At 37.8% G+C, this 24,969-nt stretch overlaps 1 protein-coding gene across 2 annotated transcripts in view; it reads right to left on the bottom strand.

Moving 5' to 3' along the window:
- The window catches only part of igsf21a (immunoglobin superfamily, member 21a), a 509,658-nt gene that overhangs the window by 79,560 nt on the left and 405,129 nt on the right, over positions 1–24,969 (bottom strand). For both annotated transcript variants that reach the window (XM_007230591.4, XM_015607518.3), the window contains exon 5: positions 13,768–13,883. In XM_007230591.4, coding sequence (XP_007230653.1) covers positions 13,768–13,883 — 116 coding nt within the window. The remainder of the gene's footprint in view (positions 1–13,767; positions 13,884–24,969) is intronic.

Raw genomic sequence — 24,969 nt, 5'->3', positions numbered from 1 at the left:
ATATATATATATATATATATACATATATATATATATATATATATGTATATATATATATTATATATATATATATACATATATATATATATATATATGTATATATATATATATATATATATATATATATATATATATATATATATATAAATTTCTTGTTTATTCGGAGCCTAAACAATATTAAAACCTACTATAAATGTAATGTACCGAAAACTGTAAACTGACATGCCATGTCATGAACAGGAACTAGTAGCATGTCCCATGACTTTTTTTTTTTTTTCGCTTTTTCCCATGAAAGTTCCCTCTGTCCACTGTGAATGGTAATGATAACCTTCTACAACAAACTCCTGGTGCACTCGTGACATCAGAACTTTTTATGTGCTTTTGAATTTCCACTTGGGTCTCGACTGCTCCTATAAAGACTCCAAGCACGAAAACTAATCCATCTGTTTTCTGTGAATCAGCTGAAAGAGTTTAGTTTCAGGAATCATATGCTTATATATGCTATAAGCTGTTTATTGTGACATCACAAACAGAAAACCTGCATACCTGCCAACCTCCACCAGAGCCCCACCCACTAGTAGGCCTGTCACGATAACAACATTTTCAGGACGATCTATTGCCCCAGAAATTATTGCGATAAACGATAATATTGTCGTTTTAAAGGGGCACTATAGAAAAAGCTTTTTTTCTGCTTCTGTGCTACCAAAAGAGCTTTAATACACAGTAATAATATACTAACATAATAATACTTTTACACCATTTTATAGTTAAACTAACTTTGTATTATGAAGAGCAGATGTTGGGCTTCCAATATAAAAATATTTTAATACCCTAAATAAATAAAAAAAGTACAACCACCTTGGGACTAATAAAGTAACAACTAACAGATTAAAGTAACTTTTACATTAATTCAACTGTTTTTTAACTCTGGACATAACACAAAGGCACGTGCAGATCATTTTTTTATCATACATGTACAGGAGTTGGACAATGAAACTGAAACACCTGGTTTTAGACCACAATACTTTATTGTGGTGACAGACAGTTCTGGTGGAAACAGGAGAGTTGAGGTGCACACTGAATTCTGCCGTGATTTGGGCAGCCGTGGTTTTATGTTTTTTGGATACAATCCGGGCACCCGAACATCCCTTTCAGACAGATTCCTCTTACAGCGTCCACAGTTAATCCTGTTGGATGTGGTTGGTCCTTCTTGGTGGTATGCTGACATTACCCTGGATACTGTGGCTCTTGATACATCACAAAGACTTGCTGTCTTGGTCAAAGATGCACCAGCAAGACGTGCATCAACAATTTGTCCTCTTTTGAACAAATTGTACGTCACCCATAATGTTGTGTGCATTGCAATATTTTGAGCAAAACTGTGCTCTTACCCTGCTAATTGAACCTTCACACTCTGCTCTTACTGGTGCAATGTGCAATTATTGAAGATTGGCCACCAGGCTGCTCCAATTTAGCCATGAAACCTCCCACACTAAAATAACAGGTGTTTCAGTTTCATTGTCCAACCCCTGTATATGCTGTAAAACACAAATTAGCTCAAAAACACAAGTGTCCATATGGTCAAAGACACAGCAGGCCAGAGCTCTTGCTATAAATGTAACTGTGAGACAGATTCCAAGCAAGGAACACCAACATGTTCACCGTGTGGGGATGGAGGCAGGACTTCTCTGGGGGTACAATATTTATATTCAATATTCTGCTCAGAATTTGGGCTGGATGTTTGTGGTTTAAATGAGATCTCAGGTTAGTGGCTTTTGTTGCCACTGTTTCGAAACAAAGTCAACATTCGCGGCTCATGATGGTTCTCCTAGCTTATTTAGCTTAAAGCCAAAACACTCTGCATTAAAACAGACTACTGGACTACTCTAAACCTACTAAACCTTCTCTAAAGCTGTTTAGTTTTGAGAAAGCCCTATTAGCCTCGAATACGTTCACAAGCTAACACATCTCCACACACACACATTCTCTGCTGTGTGCGTGTGTGTGGAGGCACCGTCACTCGTGAAGCTCCGCCAGCACTACACTGATTTCATAACCGATAGATGGCGCTGTCTGACAGTTGCTTTGAGAGCCGGTGAGAGCAGCACAGCTCTGAAACTCGCGTGGATTTGTTCTCATGTAAACAAACCCATGCGTAAACACAATGGCTAATATCGACATTGGCAAAAATGATTTTAAAAATTATCGTATGATAAGTTGCGACAGGCTTACCCACTAGATCATATAAAGAACATGTCCCAAACACTATTGAAAATGATCAAACAGTTTTGATGATCAAACTATTGAACCCTATTGAGAATTAGCTACTGAACACTGTCGGAAGTTATATGTGCAGCACTGAAAAAGAAAGTACAATATTTTTGGAAAAACCCAGTTCTGACATTCCCTTTGTTTAAAATGTAAAGCAAGATAAAAAGAAAAGAATGATTTGCCTTCTGTCAGATAACACAACTTAACAGAAAGGGGCAGAAAGAGCAATCCTGTATTATAAATTGGGTGCAGTGCACTGTGTGTATATGATGTACTACTCTGAGCCCCAAGCTACACACAATGGCTGTCACAAATTGATTTCAAGAAGGTGGTGAAATTATAAAGCCATGGCATTGATTTTCTTTGAGCTGCTATTGAAAGACTCTCCAACAGAAAGACTGGGGAGGAAAAGTGTGAAAAAAGAGAAATGCAGCAGATAATTTAGAAATAAGCTGTAAGGCAACGACTCTGACAAAGCCTAAATAAGATACTTCAAAAAATGCATGGAGCAAATCATTTGAAGTTCAGGGTTATGGAATTCAGGGTGATACATTGCTCTTGGATCTTAGGTTTACTGTAGAAGAACAATGACATTCCTGAGAGAGATTCATTAAAAGTGTCCAAATAAAAGAAAGAATACAGACAGCATATGGGCTTCAGCACACTTACTGCAATCAGATCACACTATATACACTGTTTCTATGGACCGCTAAAGTTATCCTGCCCGAACACCAAAAGACTATTTTTAAATGTACCGAAGGCACTGCACATGGTGGAATATTTCACTGAGTTACTTTAATGTTACCACTTCAATTCTCCCCAGCTGCTGACTCGGGACCAGAGCTGCAGATCAGTCTGAAGATAAAAGAAACAGTGCGGCCCGGAGACCCTGGAGAACGCCGCAGTGGGTGATCCATCTCTGAACGTTCTCCAGATCTGTTTACTAGGTCTTGATTTAGTCATACAGTAGAGTACTAGACGACTTTGGCTGCATTCGTCAGAAAAGCCTCCACGGGGCTGTTACAAGTTCCGAGTCAACAAACTATTTCCAAAGATGCATTAATTTTAGAGCAGTGTTTTGTAGAGCTTGTAAGGCCATATTAGAGACTCGCAGACGAGGCTCGCAGGCAGAGTTTCAAATTAGATCTAATATAATTTGGACTGGACTCTTTCCCCCCATCTTTTTATATTGCTTTAGCAGAAGAAGAAAAAAGAAAGCAAAAAAAAAAAAACAAAAAGAAAAATATTTGTATAAACCCCTGCAAAGATGCACAATCAAGTCCTGAGCTTCAGTGGCTTTATTTTTACCTAACAGATGTAGAGTTTGGGGATATTGTCATGCGGACCAGACGTGACGGGTCATGCGGATACAACATACCAGAGTGAAAAAGGTAAACCGAGATCATACACGGGTAATCCAGAAAGTAAAAGAGCTAGGCAAAAAGAGAAATCTAAATACCGTATTTTTTACACTATGAGGTGCACCGCATTATAAGGCGCATTATCATTAAAACATGGTGTCGCCATGTTTTCCTTTAAAATTCAGCAGGCTAAGCTAAGTTGAGTAAACAAACTGTAATTAAAAGGAGATAGACAAGTCTGAGTGCTGCATATTAATCTACACAGATTTCTCTCCTGAAACCTGTTTATTTGGATGAGTAAAGCTTTTCTGTTTATTTACAGTAAGCTTAGATTTCCAGATTTTCCACTAAAGCTGGAGCAGCTAGTGATTAGCGGCTAATGGCACCCGAAAGAGCTGCACTGAGGAACCCTGAGTGTTCTGGGAAGACAGGGTGATATTAGCTAATGGTTTGTCCCATGTAGCTTGTTTTAACATTGTAAACGCACAAGCTACAGGCCGACATACTCACCTCTGAATAATAGTATTATAATAGTACTCACCTCTGATAATAGTCACCTTTGAATGGCCAAAGAGCTAGCGCTTAGTGCAGTTAGCGGCTAATGCTAATGCTGCTCCAGCAGTGCTAGCTGGGGTTAGCAGCAGGCTATGGGCCGATAATAATCCCCTTTGAATTGCCAAAGAGCTAGCGCTTCATTCAGTTAGCGACTAATGCTAATGCTGCTCCAGCAGTGCTAGCTGGGGTTAGCAGCAGGCTATAGGCCGATAATAATCACCTTTGAATTGCCAAAGAGCTAGCACTTTGTTCAGTTAGCGGCTAATGCTAATGCTGCTCCAGCAGTGCTAGCTGGGGTTAGCAGGAGGCTACAGGCTGATAACAATCACCTATGGATGGCCAAAAAGCTAGCGCTTAACGCAGTTAGAATCTAATGCTAATCCTGCTGAAGAATGAAACTGAAACTCCTGTGTAAAACTGTACTTTAGCGGAGTGGTTTTACTGCTTCTTACAACCTTTACCTGGTAAAATTCACACATAAGGAGCACACTGTCATTGTTTTGGAAAATTAAATGATTTTAAGTGCGCCTTACAGTGCGAAAAATACGGTACACAAAAGTCAGCAACGAATAAACAAAGGATACAGAGGGCAAGGTAAGAGAGTAGTCAAAAAACACAAAAACGGGTAAAAAAAAACATTAAAGAAGAGCTAGTATACTAGATTCAGTACTTGGCGAGGAGTTAATAAAACAATAGGGCATTTTTACAAACATAGAGAAGGTGAGGGCAATTAGAAGCTGGGAGAGCGTGAATGCTGTAGCGTCATGTGATCAGCAGAGTCCGGAAGGTCTGTTGTGAGTGCATGCTGGGAGTTGGAGTCTTTAATGTGTGAGTCATACAGTGCTGTGCAAATATTTTAGGCACCTGAACACAATATTTAAAAGCATTTCTCTCAGCAAAACACAGTTTAAATAGCTTTTGTCTAAACCCACCTACTTTATTGTGAGAAAAATAGTTTTTCTGCAGGGGGGTACTCCCTTCAGTCCCCTTCTTTGCAGGTATAATATAAGCTCTCTAGAGTTTAAGTTTGGAGATTGACTTGGCCTGTCTGAAACCTTCCACTTCATACTGATAAAAAACTCCTTTATAGTTTTGGCTGTGTGTTTTTTGGTCATTATCTTGCTGCGTGAAAAGGAAACTCCCAATCAATATGGTTGCATCTGTCTTTTCTTTTCATTCACAGAAAAACCACAGTGGTACCTTTACTCCTGCCCTCTGGAGGTTGTAGCTGATGTCACTAACTGTTGTTTTAGGGTCTTTCTTTACAGAACTCACAATGTTTGTCATCAACTGCAGTGGATTTTCTTGGTCTACCTGTTCAACATCTGTTACTTAGTACACCAGTGACGACTTTCTTCTTCAGGACATTTTAAATGGTTGAGTGTGGACATGCAGCACTATTTGTTGTTTAAATAGGCAGTGTATCAGAACACACCTGGGCAACAGCACACAACAGACAGTCCAATACTTGTTCCAATAACTTTTGCTCGCAAGAAAAAATGGTGAGATCAGACAGCAAGCGTTATCTTCTAAACCGTGTATCAGATCCAGGTGTAAATAAAAGCTGAAATGGTCATTTTTATCATATTTTAATTTCTAAGTGTCTTAACCCAAATGTTTTCAGTCTACAGCAGAAATAATAATTCCCTGTTTCACTACTTTTGGAGGAAAATGTGGGAGTGCAGGGTAAGGGCTAGAGATAATACTAGTTTCTTTTTAAAGTGTGTTACATTATATTATATTATATTATATTATATTATATTATATTATATTATATTATATTATATTATATTATATTATACCATGAAATATTGTGCCATATCACCACCCCTAATTATCACATCAGGGTACTGCTTTTTTGCTGTTTTTAGCTAAAGAAAAATTTACACTTTTCTCATTTCCCATTATATTTCTACTAGAAATAGATTATATCTGTCCAGTATCATTTATTTTACTTTAATCCTGGATATATGGAGATATTTGGAGTGCATTATTAGTATCATCACATTCTGGATAATTGACTTATGTAATGAATCTAATCAATTTTTTTTTTTTTAATATGTCAGTTAGGGGTGTGGCATATCATATTGTTTGCAGTAATAAAATACAATTTAAATTTTGTTGCAGTAGTGTATTCTTAAATATATATTGTTTTTAATTAAGTGTTTTGTCATATCGCCAAGAGTATCGTTATCTTGAAAATACCATGAAATATTGTGATATAATTTTAGGGTCATATCACCCACCCCTACTGTACATCACATTTTTACAGCATGGAAATGTACAGATTCCTGCATCAGATTTAAACCCTGGTGCTGTTGTTGTCCTACAAAGCTAAAAACCTACCATCTCCTTCCTACCAAATATGAACAGCCTTATCTCTGCATGCGTGACTGTTTTATCTAGGCATCAAATATTGTGTATTGTGTATCACTATTGACTCGAGTCTGGCAGAACTTACTGTAGCTCAAAGCTATCTTTTCATTAAAGATATTTTCTAGGGAAAAACAAAGCACTCTGGATGAAAGCATCTGCTGAAAACTATAAATGTAAATGTATGAGAGTCCAAAGCATGGCTACACTTTAAACAGTGTATGGCAGCAAGAACAGAAAGAATCATCATAATTCAGCTCTTATATTGTCACATAAAGTCATATGAAAAAGTTTGGGCACCCCTATTAATCTTCATAATTTTTAACTAAATATTTGGGTGTTTGCAGCAGCCATTTCAGTTTGATATATCTAATAACTGATGGACACAGTAATATTTCAGGATTGAAATGAGTGATGCGAAAGATGCCATTTCAGCAAGCACGCCACAAACAGAGTCGCCTGAGGTATGCAAAAGCAGAAATGCAGAAATGGCTTCTTTCGCATCACTCTCCCATACAGCTTCTCCTTGTGCAAAGTGTGCTGTATTGTTGACCGATGCACAGTGACACCATCTGCAGCAAGATGATGCTGCAGCTCTTTGGAGGTGGTCTGTGGATTGTCCTTGACTGTTCTCACCATTCTTCTTCTCTGCCTTTCTGATATTTTTCTTGTCCTGCCACTTCTGGGCTTAACAAGAACTGTACCTGTGGTCTTCTATTTCCTTACTATGTTCCTCACAGTGGAAACTGACAGGTTAAATCTCTGAGACAACTTTTTGTCTCCTTCCCCTGAACAACTATGTTGAACAATCTTTGTTTTTAGATCATTTGAGAGTTGTTTTGATGAGCCCATGATGCCACTCTTCAGAGAAGATTCAAATAGGAGTGCACTTGCAATTGGCCACCTTAAATACCTTTTCTCATGATTGGATACACCTGGCTATGAAGTTTAAAGCTCAATGAGGTTACCAAACCAATTTTGTGCTTCAGTAAAAAGTAGTTAGGAGTATTCAAATCAATAAAATGATAAGGGTGCCCATACTTTTGCACCGGTCAAATTTTGGTTTAATGCATATTGCACATTTTCTCCACAATAAACCTCATTTCAATCCTGAAATATTACTGTGTCCATCAGTTATTAGATATATCAAACTGAAATGGCTGTTGCAAACACCCAAATATTTAGAACTAAAAATGATTAAGATTAATAGGGGTGCCCAAACTTTTTTATATGACTGTATATATGTAATAAAATGAATGGAATTTGATATAGTCAAACTAATTTACCATAAGTTACAATTCTGTTTTCCAGTGTTTTGTTTTTAACAATATCGGGGCCATCTTTGTTTATTTGTGTTAAAATCACAGTGATATGAGTAATAGATGTATTGGATAAGTTGGGAGTAATTTCTCTGGGAGGTATTTTTAAAATAACATGCAGTACTGGTCTGTAACAAACGAGGAGCAGATGTGGAAGCAGAGGAGACGGGAGGCGGACTTATATGCGGGTAAGAACAAATGATTTAATAAATAACAAATAAACAAACAGGGGAATAACGAATATAAATATGTACATAAACAAACAAACAGGGAGTAACGTAAAACAGATAATAACGAAACAGGGCTAGGGATATATACAGGGAAAAATACGTGAATATGTACAAAACAAAGAAATAACGTGACTTAGAAATAAACGTAAATAATATACAAAATAAACAATGAAACAAACAGGAAACAAACGTGACTAGAAATAACGTGAATGACAATAAAGAGCGAGTAAATAAGAAACGTGAAGAAAGCAATAACACACTGGGAAAAGCAGAAACACAGGGGAACAGAGCGAGGCCGTGACATGGTCACAAGTTTTTTTGGAACACCGCTATTGTTTAGTAGTCCAGTAGCAGTCCTGTACGGCCCAGAGAAGCAGCTTTTCTATTTTACTAATAACTTTATTCTATCTTATCAATAACTTTATTAATGCACTTCACCTGCAGATCCCCAATTCTTCTTTTTTTACTGCTGAGACTTTAGGTGTACTCACACTAGACAATTTGTGCACAGTTACCTCCCAAAGCACTGCTAGATTGAGTATTGTGATCGTTCTGAACCACGGCACGGCACGCTAAACCTTCACTGGGACTCGAGCACGGTACAAATGCAGTGTGAAGGCGATCTGTGCCTGAGCACAGAACAATATGATGTCAGTGATGCGCCATTCCTGTGAACAAACATGGTGGTGTTGTGCCAAATTCTATGTATGTAACTTTTGGCGCGTGTTTCTAAATAAAGCTAATTAACTCCACTTTATCAAAAAGACGCACTCCCGAGAGAGGGTGCTTTACATGGCGGGAGTGTTGAATTCAGTGTAACACCAGCAAGCCCACTGAGCAGTGATGTAAGTGTGCTCAGGCACGGATTGTTTAAATGCATTGTCAGTGCAGGCCAGTGGGAGAGTGGGGAGGGGGGCAGAACTGTGTTCCAGCATGATTCAACCAAACCATGCTTAGTGTGAGTACATCCTTAGTTCAATGTTAAGCTGAGCTAAAGAGACTGCCATGTGGGTCAGCCAGACCTCTTTTAAACACTACTCACTGCTCTCTGGCTTCATCTGTATTTTCTAAAAAAATAAATAAATGTAATAGTTACAGAGTCTCTGTATTTCTGTGTCTTTTTCTAGTTATTATAATGAAAGTGTGAATGTGCTGTGTGTAATAGTGCAAATGCTGCAGTATGCTGTAAGCATACTCATAATGATGTTTATATGGCTATTTTATTGCCGATATGCTGTGATGATTAACTGAGAATATTAACTAATAAATTAACTAATAATATTAAGAATACACTATTCAAGAATACACTACTGCAACAAAATTTTAATTTGATTTTATAATTGCATACGATTTACATCACACCCCTAACTGAGATATTAAAAAATACAAGAATTTTATCAGATTTGTAACACAAGTCAATAATCCAGAAAGTCATGATACTAATAATAGTGCACTCCAAATATCTTCATATATCCAGGATTAAAATAACCAAACGATACTGGACAGATATAATCTGTCTCTAGTAGATATAAAATGGGAAATGAGGACAGTGTGAATTTTTCTTTTGCTAAAAACAGTAAAAAAGTAGAACCCTGATGTGATAATTAGGGATGGGTGATATGGCACCATATTTTTAGGGTATAATATCGTTGACGATATAAAAAAATGTTGGCGATATTATCGCAGACGATACGATATGGCACACCCCTACAGGGAACCAATGTAGAGCTCCCTTCATTTAGTCCTAGTCAGAACCCTAGCGCCGGAATTGTGGACCTACAGCCGAGCCATTTCCCTCTGAATAAGACATGTAAATAGCACATTACAATAATTAAAGCGCGACAATAAAATCATAAATAATCTTCTGGTGTTTTTCAGATTTTAGCAATATTCCTCAATTGAAATTAAGGCAGTACAAGCTATAGATGGATGGATGGATACTTTATTAATCCCAGAGGGAAATTCTGGAGATGCATTGAGAAATTTAGCTCAGGATCAAAAATTATACCAAGGTTTCTAGGAGTTTCTAGGAGTGTGCCAAGGACAGAGCCCTGTGAAATATTAAACTCTTCTGAGATATCGCTATAGTAACAAAAAACGTCCTTCTACTCAAATATATATATATAAAAACAACTATGGCAACTATACCAACTATGTGGACCTGCATTCCCTACAATCCAGTCCGCTTGGGTCCTTTGAGTTGGAGTATTGTTTGCACATTATATCTAACCATCCAAAATCAGTCCTAGACCTCAAACGCTCATCACAGTCATGTTCCAACATCACAAAAAATAGGAACTTGTTAAAGCAAAGAATGGTACAGGTTCCATATTGCTTTAGTAAGGAAGATGTGCTATCAATCATAATGTAATGAATCTATCAATAATTCAGCTTAATATTAATTTAAATTATATATTGCCATCAAAACTACCATACTTATAGCATATGTAACAGTTTCAGCAAGTTAGTTTCAAATGCAGGCTTCAATGCAGTGCACCATTTTTAGCTTCAGCAGAATAAAAAAATCTCCTCTGTTCTTCTACTTTTCTAAAATTCACCCTGTATAAAATACCCAAGCCAATATTAGTATGTTTAATGAAGCATTAAATTAAAGATCTGTTGAATGAAGCATTGCAAAAGTTGCAGTGAAAAAGCCTTGACCTCGTTATCACTATAAAAACACACCCAAATCACGACCAGCTCCTGTATTTAAATATCAGTGCAAGAACATATTACAAAAAGATGGAAAAAGATTTGGGTTCGAAGAACATGACTATGCATTCAACAATAACTACTTACAAACTGCAGCTTCATAGATTTTAAACAGAATAAGATTCCATTATTTTAATGTGTTTTAAACTATATATTGCTCTGTTCATTTTGTTAATTTATGAAAAAACTCCAACACCATAATAAAAAACATTACAAAATCATCATAAACAGTTGGGACAGTATGGGAAATGCAGAGTTTCTTATAATTTCTTTAAAATAAGATTTTATGTTTTGGTAATATACAGTACCAGTCAAAATCCTGATGAGAGCCAGTTTCATCCTAACATTTTTGATGGTTGTTGTGATTGTATTTGAGGATACTTTCAAAGTTCTTTAAATGTTTTGAATTGACTGGCCTTCATTTCTTTTAGTATTTTAGTTTCTTTATTAGTTGAGTATTTCTTCTCATAATATGTATTAGAATATTACTCAAATAGAACTATTCACTGTATACCTGTAACTCTACCTCTTCGCAACTTTACAACTGATGCTCTCAAACACATTAAGAGACAAACCATTTAAGTAATTAACTCTTGATGAGTTCAGCACAGCTGTTAACTGAAAGCCTGGATTCCAGGTGACCTCATAAAGGTGACTGAGAAAATGCAGCCAAGATGTGCAAAACTGTCATCTAAACAAGAGCTGCTATTTGGAAGAATCTGAAATATAAAACATATTTTGATTTGTTTAACACTTTTTCTTTGCTAAATAATTCATTTTTTTATAGTTTGGATAAATTTAGTATAATTTACATTACAGAACATTTTACAATGATAAAAAACACTGAATTTAAGGTTTTTAAACTTTTGAGTAGTAATGTTCATCCATTCCTGTATTTTAGTCCTGCTATACATTCCAAAAAAAAGTTGGTATGGTAAAGCATTTGCCAATTTGTAATGTATACACTCCTTCCAAGGACAAAAATTGTATATTTTAGATATTACAGACTTTCGTTTTCGTACTTGTCAATTTATGTATAAGCCTTATGGACTGATATGAAATTGATTTTTTCCACTCTAGCAGTTTAACATTACCTTGACATGCTAGACTCTCCGAGCAGATCCCTTGAAAGAGACATAACAGCTCTGCTATGTAGCATCGGGAAAAAGACCACCATATCACCAGCTGTGACCAAATAGCTGCTGATACTAGGGTTTAAAATACTTCTGGAGAAGTTGAAGTATCAACTCAAGCTTTTTACTCAAGTAAAAGTGTAAAAGTACTGGTTTCAAAACTATTTAAAGTATAAAAGTAAAAGTAATGAAAGAAGAAAAAAATAAAGCTATTAAGAACAAAAGCTTAGGCCACACCCACAGAGCCCTACAGTGCACTACACCCCCCCTCCCCAAAACACATTGTCTAAAAGCCATAATAACTGTTAATGTTGATAAATATAATTTGAGATGCACTAGACTGTTCCCACTACATACGTCTGCTATGTTCTTGCTGGAGTGTGACGTGTGCAGGTGTGATGGATCACAGTATAAACCAATAGGGTGTCGGAATGGTATATGTGTCCTTAATCTATTGGTTATTTTCACCAACAGTATTACACATACAGCTCTGGAAAAAATTAAGAGACCACTTCAGTTTCTGAATCAGTTTCTCTGATTTAGCTATTTATAGGTTTATGTTTGACTAAAATGAACATTGTTGCTTTATTTTATAAACGACTGACAACATTTCACCCAAATTCCAAATAAAAATATTGTCATTTAGAGCATTTATCTGCAGAAAATGAAACATGGCTGAAATAAGAAAAAAGAGGCAAAGCTTTCAGACCTCAAATAATTCAAAAGAAACAAGTTCATATTCATAAAGTTTTAAGTTCAGAAATCAATATTTGAATAATCCTGGTTTTTAATCACAGTTTTCATGCATCATAGCATGTTCTCAATTTGGTAAAATCAAAGAAAGTTATAATTTTTAAGTGGTCTTTTTTAAGTGATTTTTAGAAGCTGTATATGGCACTTTAGGTTTCTATCTTGTAGACTGTTTAATTAAATTAAAGATCTGTTGAATAAAGAGGCACTGAAAAAGCCATGATCTCGTTATCACTATAAAAACACCCAAATCATGAATGTCAACTTCTGTTTTTAAATATTTGTGCAAAGAAATCATGAAAAGCCCCAGATTCACCACTGCTTCTTCTTTCTGCTGGCCTGCCCCAGTAACGACGCTCTACCTGGGAGTTTGATGACGAGGGTAAAGTAGAGGATGATGAAGCTCAGAGCCGCGTCACGTCTGAATGAGCGAGCGGTGGTGGGGCGGCTGATAATGAGTGCAGAAATGTGGTGGCGTCTCCCCAGGCGCCGGCTCCGCACTCCCGGGACGAGGGCTAGCGCGAGTTAGCCTAGCGGCTGGCCGAGCGAGCCCGCAGGCAGGGTGGCGGAAATCATTTTCACCTCGTGCTCCTCTCGCGCTGGGCACTTAATTGCTGGAGATGGAAGCAGGATAGATCCGGAATATATTATCATGCACCCATGGAGCGTGATTAATGGCCTACTGGAGTTTAGCAACCGCGGCTAAATCTCAACTCCAGTGGTATTTTGTAGGGTTCATGGCTTCTGTTCTGAACCGTGCGGGCTACAAAAAACTCCAGAATTAAAGGAGAGGACATTGAGCAGCAGGGTCTCCAGGGAAGCAATCTTCATTAGTATCCTATGCTATTATATATGGCTAAAAATGGAACTGCAAGGTTGATCAAGGCTAGCATTAATGCTGTTTGTGGTGTGTGTGTGTGCTGACGCAAAAACAGTTGTTTTCTTTCATTTCTCTTGACTGACTAAGCCTATGATTTGGTGTGTGAATGTAGTTTAGGTCAGTAAGAGAAATCGCCTCTTCTAGTTCAGTTTGTAGGAACATGCATTCAGTGTTCAGACTTACCGACGGGGCAGGTTTGCCTCCTTTGGCAGTGCAGACTAGAGTGAAGTTCTGGGCCTGGTATCGGCTGAACGGCGCAGGCGTGTTCTCCGCTACCACAGAGATGTTGTTTGGTGGGGCTGAAAGAAAAGAAAATGGCAGTCATGAGCACACGGGGGGGAAGGGGATGGAGAGATAAGGCGCTGATGAGAAGCGCAGACTGTTGCACAGTTCAACACATATCAGCATGGGGGCCATTAATAATGCTTTTTTACAGGCTCCCTTCATACGGCCTGCGCCTCTGTCTGTCGATCAAGCGCTCACTCATCAGCCCGCGCCCTCACATGTTAGCTTTTCCCTCTCCCTCACTTTGGTCTGCGAAAACACTTGTTGAAATCCTGCATCTCTGATGCCGTTTCATGTGCAGGAGGCGCGAGGAGAATTCAGGCGGTTGAGAAATCCAGGACACGTCGGCAGCAGCTCTGTTCTGTCATACAGAGCCTGGTTTCACACGCATGAACAGAAAGAACCGGACTCAGAGACGGATATGGTTTCTGCAGAACATGAATACGTACACAACAATGACTTCTCAGCAGCTGCCACTAAGCATCTCCAAATACCATCTCCTCTTCTATTAACAGACAAAAACATGATGCTTTGTGATGTATAGATTTAAAGTGACAGTCTGTAAGTGTTGGAGATTTAGAGACCTCTCTGATGAGAATGTGAAATTCCAACAATTCCAACAAACAAAAAAATATATATTAAGCATTGCAGGGATGGTCGATCCAATGTTTTGTCCATTCCACACTCTACTACAACTCTACAACAATATGGGGAATTTTGGAGTTTAGAGACCTCTCTGGTGAAAACGTATAATTGCACAGAGCATGTGGAAGGGTAATTTTGTTTTAGGTAAATGTAAATAAATCCCTGTGTGACATTCTGTTTGTGATATTGTTTTGGTTATTTTGTTAATTTATTTTTGCATCTAACAAACCTATCAGATCACAGAGTTTTTAAAATTAATACACTAGATGGTTTAGTGATGGTCTGCTCAGTACATTGAGGCCATTCTTTAAAATGTGTTGTCCACTACCTAATTAAGACAGAGCGCTGCTTTAAATTAAAGATTTAAACCCCCTAATTATTGCTGACTTCACCTTCAGCTCAAATTTGAAAAAGATTAAAAAATAGGAGGGGTAGTTTTTGAACTGCTGCTGAGCATCACAGTGCGCTCGGAGGAAAGCGCAGTGACTTGGTTCTGATACATCAGCTCACAGATGCCCTGTGCTGATAAACATCACCCTTCAGAGTAATGTGGTGAGAGAGCGCCATCTACCCACCCAGAGAGAGCAAAGTCAATTGTGCTCTCTCAGGGCTCCAACAGCTGATGACAAGCTACATGAAGTGAAAGAGTATTTTAAAATTTTAATTTAAATAAATAGTTTTTTTATTTATATTGTTTTGATAATTCAGGGATGAAATACGAATACAGCCATCAAAATGTAGAAAGCAATTACATCCTGTTCTAGGGATGTTCATACCAGGAAAATACCATTAATTAATATACTTTGTCCTCTTCAAACTGAGGAATACTACTGGTTGCTGGCTGTTTTAAAGTGACAGTTTTGGGATTTGGGAATTTAGAGACCTCTCTGGTTAAATTTCTGTGTTTTTGAGAATTTATATTGTTTTGTTTGTTTAGTTTATACCTCAATTAGTGTCAAAATGTAGAGAGCAATAACATTTAACAAACCTACCAGACCATGTTTTAGTTTTAGTTTTTTAGAAAGAATACATTATAGGTCGCAGGGATAGCAGAACACTGATACCATTAATTAGAATATACTGTCTCCACCCAACTCAGAAATGCTACTGCTTTTAATTTAACAGAACACATTTAGGAACTGCTGCTTTAAAGGTCAGAATCCATGCCTTCCACACAGTTTCTCCTCTATAAGTTACGATGGGGTAATTAAGCAATACTGGACTGAAGTGTATAAGAAGATTAAGGGTAAGGGCAAGGTGTTTTAGATCATATACACCACAGGGGAGGCAGTAGAACAACAGTGAGCCGGTGTGGTCTACACCGAGTGTGACCTTTCACTATGCTTAGAGAAAAAGCAGCAACATAGTAAGACAACACGTCGCTCCCAGGAGTGCTGTTACCACTTTCTGCATTCTAATACGGTCCCGCACAGCTGTTTTAAATCATAAAATAGGGCCGGCCACCCTGGTGAGCGCGAGACGAAGCTTGTTAAAGATGAAGTGTGAAGGCTCGTGCATATAATATCCACAGCCCACAGCACAGCACAGCGCAGGGAAAAAAAAAGAAACATCCCATAACAGCTCTGAGAGAAATGCAGGAAGAGGAGAAGATGAATTCCCCAGCAACAGATACTTCACATGCGAGTGATGCAACACCCTAAAACAAGCGCACATCTGTTCATGGATCTATTCAAGTCCAATTTATTATCTTACTTACTTAAAGTACTTAAAGCATCAGTTTGGGGGAAAATTTAACATCTCACCACCATGATAATTTTCCAGTTATCCCAAATGCTGCTGATCTTCCAAAACTTGCTCTAGCATTCGAATTTCTGTAATCTCTATTTTTATTCCATAGGGTTTAATATGATGTCACCCCACCGTTTACAGCTATAAAAGCTTAAACTCTTCTGGGAAGGCTTTCCCCAATGTTAGAAGTGTGTTTATACATATAATTTTATTTTGAGCTGCTGCTGATTCAGTATTGACGAATAGCATCACAGCATGCTTGGAGGAAAGCGCAGCGATTCGGTTCTGATACATCAGCTCACAGACGCCTTGTGCTGATCAACATCACCCTTGATTGAGTGATGAGGAGAAAGAGCGCCATCTACCCTCCCAGACAGAGCAAGGTCAATTGTGCTCTTTCAGGGCTCCAGCAGCCGATGGCGAACTACATGAACAGGATTTGAAACAGCAATCAAGAGTGTGTTTATGGGAATTTTTGACCATCCTTCCAGAAGTGCATTTGTAAGGTCAGACACTGACATTGGACAAGAAGCTCTAGCTCACAGTCTCTACTCTAATTCATCTCAAAGGTGTTCAGGTTGAGGTCAGGCAGGACTCTGTGCAGACCAGTCAAGTTCTTCCACACTCCCGCAAAGTTGAGAACATAAAATTGTCCAAAATCTCATTAAGCGTTTCTTTTATTGGAAATAAGGGACCAAAGAGCCCAGCTCCTGAAAAACAACCCTATACCATAATCCACCCTCCACCAAACTTTACAGAGGGGAGACATTGTAAAAATAGTTAACAGAACACTGTTTTCTTCTTGTAATTATTTGATTAAAAACGAGCAGTGGTGGAGGAGAGGCGGGTGTTTGATGGTCTGAGAGCTTTTGTTTCCTCTGCACCTAATTTCATATTGATGGAGGACGTATGGAGGGAAATTAACATTAGAACGCACTATTAACTGTCTAAGAGAGAGAGCATCTGCTTACTTTAGAGATATAGTGTGATATGCCATCACAGGTGTCAGTGGTTATTTATAATTTGATTTTGTGCACATTGATCATGCAAAGTGGTGTAGTGGTCTAGTTAAGGTTGAAGAATATGGGTGTTATTTATTGCATTAAATATTTCCTAATTTCAGTCATAACTCTAATTGTTTATCAATACAAACAAAATAAAAGCAATAGAATGCCCAGAAATAATGCATGTACCTAAAAAAAAAACCCTGCACCATACATAACACACTTGGCACAATAAAATTATTTCCCTGGCAATCACCAAGACTCATCTAGATGGAGATGCATGATTGGTTACTCCAGAGAGCATGCTTTACTCCACTGCATCCAAAGTTTTGCATTGCTCTTGGTGATAACTTTAGGCAAAATACTTTATCAACATGAAACTAATTTTCCTGCAGACCTTTGCAACATATTCTAAATAATTAATACAACAATATAAGAAACTATGAATAATAAAACAGTGAATGTCAGGAGTGATGTATGAACCCATAAAAGAGGAAGTGGGAAAAGACTTTTCTATTTTCTATTTCTAGGGATGTTCTGATACGATCCACTGTTGCAGATGTTTCAGGAATTTTAGAACAGATCCGATTCATTTGTGCTCTCTGGCATCCTCTAGGTGATGTTAAAAGTGAGAAGCTTCTCACAAGTTTAAAGTCTGCAGTGTAGAAGTATTTTATACTAACAACTTAACCCAATACCAGTGTTTTTTGTGCTCTTTCTGTATTTAAACCACTTTTCTTAAAACGTTTGTCTAGTTTATGTACAGCCTCCAAAACCAAACAGTTTGATTGTACTCATGTAATGACTTAAATATGCTCTTCCATTACAGCCAGTATTTATTCTTAATGACTCTTAAATAACTTGTTAAATTTGTTTCATTTCTGAATTATTTAAAGCTTCAAGTTTAAATATGGACGACATTGTGTTTTGCCAACATTTAAAGACATTTTATTTATAAAAAGAGATTTAATTAAGTGTTAATAAAAATAAATGTGTTACTTGAGACATTCCAATAAATAACCAAACACAGATCATTTCTCTATTTTGGGAGAGATCAGAGTTGTTCTTTCTGGAATTTAACTATACATTAAAAAACCAAAATGGGATTTATTTAGACTTTTATTTTCATAAAGAACTGAGTCTTCAAAAAATGGTCAAAATGTTGAAATTTGGTCATTTGTTGGGCAACCTCAATTAATGCTTACTATTTAATTTATATAATAATAAAATAATTAAATTATAATGAAGATACCGAGCATCCCAGCCTCCACTACCAGACTCTGCAACAGCTTCTTCCACCAGACAGTCAGACTCCTCAACACACAGAGGCAGAGTTGAACCTCCACCACCACACACCCAACACACTCACACAGAACTGAACAAAGACTGTACTTCACACACACACACACACACACACACACACACTCACACTCAACACACAGAGACTTAAATGTCTCTATCCATATCAGTAATATTTGCTGATTGATTCTATAAGAACTATAAACTCTCTACCTCAGTGACTGCTGTGATCATGAATGTTCTATATGTTACAGTATGTTACACATCTCTGCACCTTATCCTCACTAAAACATTTTATTATACCATATCGGTACTGCACGGTTCTGTCTGTTAAATTGTCTAATCTTTTGTAGTTACTGTATTTATTGTACTGTTATAGTTTTATGTTGCATTATTGTTACACTTCTGCACATTATGTTTGTCTATTGAATTGCTTTTCCATGTTGCACCATCATTCTGGAGAAATGTAATTTTGTTACACTGTGTACCTGTACTCAGATGTAATGACAATAAAAGCCTCTTGTCATTACATATATACTTTGGCCTTGTAGCTCCAGTGCAAAATTATAGGATCAATCTTTAGGTACCAGATATTATTGGCTACATTAAGGGTCTGGTTGTTTAGAATAAAATAATGTGCACTTCTCCAAACTGTTACTTTAAGCTTAATTCCAATGGGAAAAGCAGCACAGAATCAGTCAGGGAATGAATCTTCAGAAATAATATGACGGCAAAACAGTGTGTGGTGAGTTCATTAGTTGCTTGCATTTTTTTTTGTGCTATCTCGTCTCATGGCGTTCGCGAGTTGATGCACCATCAAGGGTGGCCGGCGAATATTCCATCGATTGCATTATCACTTGAAAGACGTCCTGAGATTTCCCTTTCACACCCAGCTGAGTGAAATACAGCCGCCCGCTGCCTGGGCTGGCCCCGTTTCAGCTTCAGGAATGATGAAGGGATGAGAAACGGTGTGTGAAATCGAGGGATGGGGTTAAAAGCGAGCTGTGCAGAAGCAGTCTCCGTGAAATCTGATCGATAATGCTCACAGGAACTAGAGGGAAGAAAGCTACATTGTAAAAATAGTGAAGATATTCTTTTTATCATGTGTCGCAATTGCACGTGAAACTGTTTGGTGTTTTTAAACCAAAACGGCACAGCAATTATTTGATTAAAAATGAGCAGTGGTGGAGGAGGGGCGGGTGTTTGATGGTCTGAGAGCTTTTGTTTCCTCTGCACTTAATTGCATATTGATGGAGGACGTATGGAGGGAAATTAACATTAGAATGCACTATTAACTGTCTAAGAGAGAGAGCATCTGCTCAAATTAGAGATATAGTGTGATATGCCATCACAGATGTCAGTGGCTTGGTTTTGCAATGTGCTTTTGTGCTTAAAATCACTGTCAGAAACACATTCAGATGGCAGAGTGTTCTAGCTGCAGGATATGGCTGATGTTTATTACAATATATACTTTTTTTTAAATATTTCAATCATATTTCAAATTTAGATATCAATATGCTTAATATAAAAGCCACAGAATGCCCAGAACAATTGCCTTTACACACACTTCTGAATAAGAAACAGGCAGTGATTTCTGGAAGTGTTACCGAGCCCATGCAGTGATTTCCAGTCCAGACTATTTTTAATGCTCTGCCACCTGAGGGCCTGAAGATCACCAGCATCCAGTACTGACCATCAGCCTTTTCCCATAAACACAGAAATTTCTCCACATTCTCCTCACGGCAGCCAATCACACACAGAGTACTCTCAAACGAAAACAACCATCCACCTGGAAGACTGCATTGAGCACGACGTTAACCAAAAACAGAGGATTCACTATATACCAACTGTACCTATTCAAACTTTACAACTGATGCTATCAAACACTTTAAGAGGCTCTTTTTGAAGCTGCTTGTAGATCATTTGGTTAAATTATTATTTTGATTGGTTATCACCACCCTGTGTGTGTTCACTCGTTTTGTCACGGCTGGTGGAGGGAAAAATAAATACAGCAGTTGTGAAGTGCGGATTAAACAAGTAACCTGTGGTTATTTTCTAAGACTAGAGTGTTCCCTGCCTCATAAACTCAGAAGACCAAGTTTCTACACTGCTGTTTATAAGTATCACTTAATGTGTTGCTGATATCAAGTGCTAAATTAGCAATTCTCTTCATTAAATGATAAACGTTTCACTTTTAACATCTGATATGTATTGTATATCGACTATATATATTATTTATGTCCTATTGTAAATAAAATATGCATGTATCATCCATTACAATCACACACTGCACAAAAAGCAGCACTAGCTATTGGCAGTCCATTTAGTGTAATATGTGAGTTGAACTTTCTGCCCATTACACTGCCCTTAACCATCATTTCTGCCGCATTGCTAACCTCGTCACAGGTGGAGGGCTGGCGGTGCAGATGCGGTTTGTTGGCAGAACACACTCTGCAGTCTGAAAGCCCTGCAGTCTCACGTACTGCAGCTAAGCGTGACTACAGCGCCTACTATCAACAACAGTTCCACAGTTTCGTACTAGTGAAAGTGAGAGAGAGAGTGAGTGGTGAGAAGTTGGTTGATAGTGCTGCTTATTTTCTCTCTGGACAGAATATAAAAATACATGAATAAAAGAGATGCAGGTCTTGAACAATCTGTTGCTAATTACAATCGCATAATAGACACAATAATATTAAGCAAATTGCTTGATTGACCCAATTAATTCTTGCATTGACGACAAACACTTACTCAATTCTGAGGCTGACCTTTAAAAAAAACAAAAACAAACAAAAGAGAAAAGAGGGCGGGGGGCTGCAGCCTATCCCAGCCGGTATCAGGTGGAAGGCAGTATACACCCTTGACAAGCCGCCAATCCAGTAAAAGTGCTACAGTTATAGAGTTCATCATCAGCTATATCTATTTGCATGCCTTTAAATCAGTCCTACATACAGTAAAGTCTGACTTCTATCTGTGGACGTGATTCCATGATGTCTGGATGTGCAAAAAAAAAAAAAAAAACAAATAGCTCATTCTATTTACTGCTATCTCTAACAATGCTTACCCGCGACAACGCAAACAGTGATAACCTGGTAGATAGAAGTTGAGTAGACAATCCCTTTACATGCAGCAAAAAGTGATCCACTGCTAATAACTTTGATGTGACTTTGTTCTTGGCAGTGGTAAATGCCTGCTGTCCTGATATCACAGATATTAATTCCATTATGGGCTAAAAATTGATCTCTGAACACTCCCTTCCTTATGGAGTGCGTAAGGTGAGACTGCTAGGTTACAGTGATGACAAATTTAGTCTTATTAAGAATATAATACTCCTGAGCATTATGTTCTCTGGAAAGGAAAAGCCATGATTGCCGTTATCTTCTCGGTTAATTTCATCCGGCCCCACCGGAGCCGTAGCGTGTAGCTTAACGGACCTCTATCAGTTTTAGAAGTGTTTCACAGCTCAAATAAAAGAAGATTTCACTGAAGTCTTTCAAAGAGAATCTCCATGTCCTCGGTTTAAGTGAGAGATGGTTCATCTTTTGTGCCAAATAATATTTTATTTTAACTTGGGACATTTTCCTGTGTCTTGTACTTTACTGGTTTATACACACATTACCAGTCACAAGTTTGGACACACCTTCTCATTCAATGTTTTGACGAATTATTTATTTTCCTACATTATAAATCAATACTGAAGTCATCCAGACTGTGAAGGAACACATAATGAATCATGTAGAAACTTAAAAGTGTTAAACAATATACTCTGTGAAGCTTTTAGTTGCTCTTATCTGTTAACTCACGGTATCTGAGGCTGGTAACTCTGATCAACTTAACCTGTACAACAGAGGTAACTCTTGCTTTTCTTTCTGTGGAGAGAAAGTTTCATCATTTCGTTTTTGATGTTCTTTGTGACAGCATTTGAGGATAAGTTGTTAGTTGAGTAGTTGCTTCTCATAATATAGATTAGATCATTACTCAAATAGAGCTATTCACTGTATACCTGTAACTCTATCTCTTCACAACTTTACAACTGATGCTCTCAAACACATTAAGAGACAAGAAATTAATGTAATTAACTCTTGATAAGTTCAGCACAGCTGTTAACTGAAAGCCTGAATTCCAGGTGATTCTACCTCATAAAGTTGACTGACAAAATCCAGCCAAGATGTGCAAAACTGTCATCTAAGCAAGAAGTGCCTCTTTAAATAATCTTATAGACAAATAATAATCTGGTTTGTTTAGTAAATACTTTCAAATGTGTTTCTTCTAAGTCTAGATGACTTTAAAATTAATCTACAATGCAGAACATTTTAAAACAATGAGAAACCACTACATTTAAGGTGTCCAATGGGACACATTATAATAACACCATCCTTGTTTGTTTAGGCCCACTGATTATATAGTTCCTCATAGTTCTACAATTACAGGCTGTAGTTCTGTTTCCCTCCATACTTCATTATTATCCTCCATTCACCCTGTTCTTCAACGCTTATTCTGCTGGTATGAGCGGATCAGATTTTTCCCACCTTAACCAAACATGCTCCTAATGCAGCTTATTGGTGTTGCTTATTGATGTACTTTTGCCAGATTAAAATATTAAAATTAAAATGTTTTCATCATACAAGCCCTTTACAGCAGAATTTGCTTTGTTTAAGAGATGAAGTAGACATCAACAAGGACATGAAAAAGCCAAAGACATCAAAATAATCCTTGATAAGTTGAAATACTGAATTGTGAATTGATTAAAACCTAAAGCTTCCATGTCTGGAACACAAGAATACCTTGGTTAATCCTTTTAAGAATAAAGGCTGTAGCTAGATGTGACATCATTTAAGCCTTTCTTGCTGCTTTCTGTTTCACTCACAAGGTTAGTTGCACCTTTTATCAAAGTCTGAGCTCTGACATAGAAAGCACACCAAGCGAGACAGATGCACAGCCATGTCGTCAATTCACGGTTCAGGATCTTTCAGTGTAGCATCCTCCATTCTTTCTGTTCTTCCAGCATAGAAAATTGAATTACAGTGTGCCAATGACCTCAACCAAACCTCTGCAATAATGCAATGAGGGGTTTCTCACAGTTGCTACACTCTGGTTAAAGAATAACATGCTGCTGCAAATTAAAGGTAGCATTATAACAAACATTTCCGGACATTTTACTTGCATTTATTTTTTATTTAGAGATACAGTTGGGCATAGACACAAACTAGTTCTGTGTGGCATCCTGCAGAATATTTGCTTACAGATGTTGTAGCTAGGCCTATAAACCCTGCTGTTTATAGGAGTGTTACAACCTGGCAGAGACATTCCTGGGAAAGTCAGTCCTTGCTTTGTGTGTGTGTGAGCATTATCCTGCTGAAAAAATGACAGTTGGAAGTCCTGCAGTGAATGGCAAAATACATGTGGCCGCTGGATGTCCTGCATATATCTCTAAGCTTTAAGTGTGCCTCATATCACTGCTAGGGCTGACTGACTGTTGTATATAATGGCTTGCCAATCCTTTACAGCATCAGTTGTGTGAGGGGCAGTGGAAATCTAATAAAATATTGGAAATCTAAGCTAAGCCCAAATAAACAGATTTCAGGAGATAAATATGTTAAATATTAATATCCAGTGCTCATTCGACTTTTAAAAATGTATTTATTTATTTATGTTTTTTAAGAATTACAGTGTGGTTTACCTCCCCAGCGCTTGCCCCCAGCTTCCCCATTAGAAGGGAAACATGGTGACATCCTTGTTCCTTACTATTTCATTTTATAACTAATGTGTTTATTGTTGGTGGTTGTTGAAATTACCTTTCATGCTGGGGGAGGTGGCATAGTCATGATTGGCTAACAGTTGCGCACTGCAGGTAGTGTGGACCAATGCACAACTTAATATAAGAATACTTTAATAATGTTCTATTTTTAGCTCTTTCAGCTGCCCACACACAAAGCATCCCTCCGGGAATTGTCCCAGTACTCTTTATGACCAATCCATCCCTGGTTGTGCAGCACAACAGAGGGGCTGCTGTCTGTAAATGTGCTCCTATAGAGAGGACAGAGTGAATGGAGTGGATGTATTTGATGAAGGTGAAGAAGTAATTTCTAGCCCAGAATGAGGAACTACAACTCGTCTTTTATCTTCCTGTCATTTTACTCTTTTGCTGCTTCCCCTTTCCTGGTTTCCTTTAGATTTAAAGCCCTGCCTGCAGGAGTAAAAACTGACCAGAACCTTCCTGCCTGATAGAGGACATTTAAAACCAGATACAAAACCTCTAGCTCTTTATGCTACCTGTATGACTAGGCTTCATCCGCCATCCTTTAAGACATGTGTAGTGAGTCGCTTGCTTTCTTCAAAAGACCCATCTCTTTCAAGAGCACTCATGAGAAAAGTAATAAAATGTCTTCTCTCTGCATCATTTCTG

The sequence above is a fragment of the Astyanax mexicanus genome, chromosome 24 (genome assembly GCF_023375975.1).
Source record: "Astyanax mexicanus isolate ESR-SI-001 chromosome 24, AstMex3_surface, whole genome shotgun sequence".
NCBI classification, from domain to species: Eukaryota; Metazoa; Chordata; class Actinopteri; order Characiformes; family Acestrorhamphidae; genus Astyanax; species Astyanax mexicanus.
The sequence above is the reverse complement of the archived record's forward strand: the minus strand, read 5'-3'. Positions and strand labels throughout refer to the sequence as shown.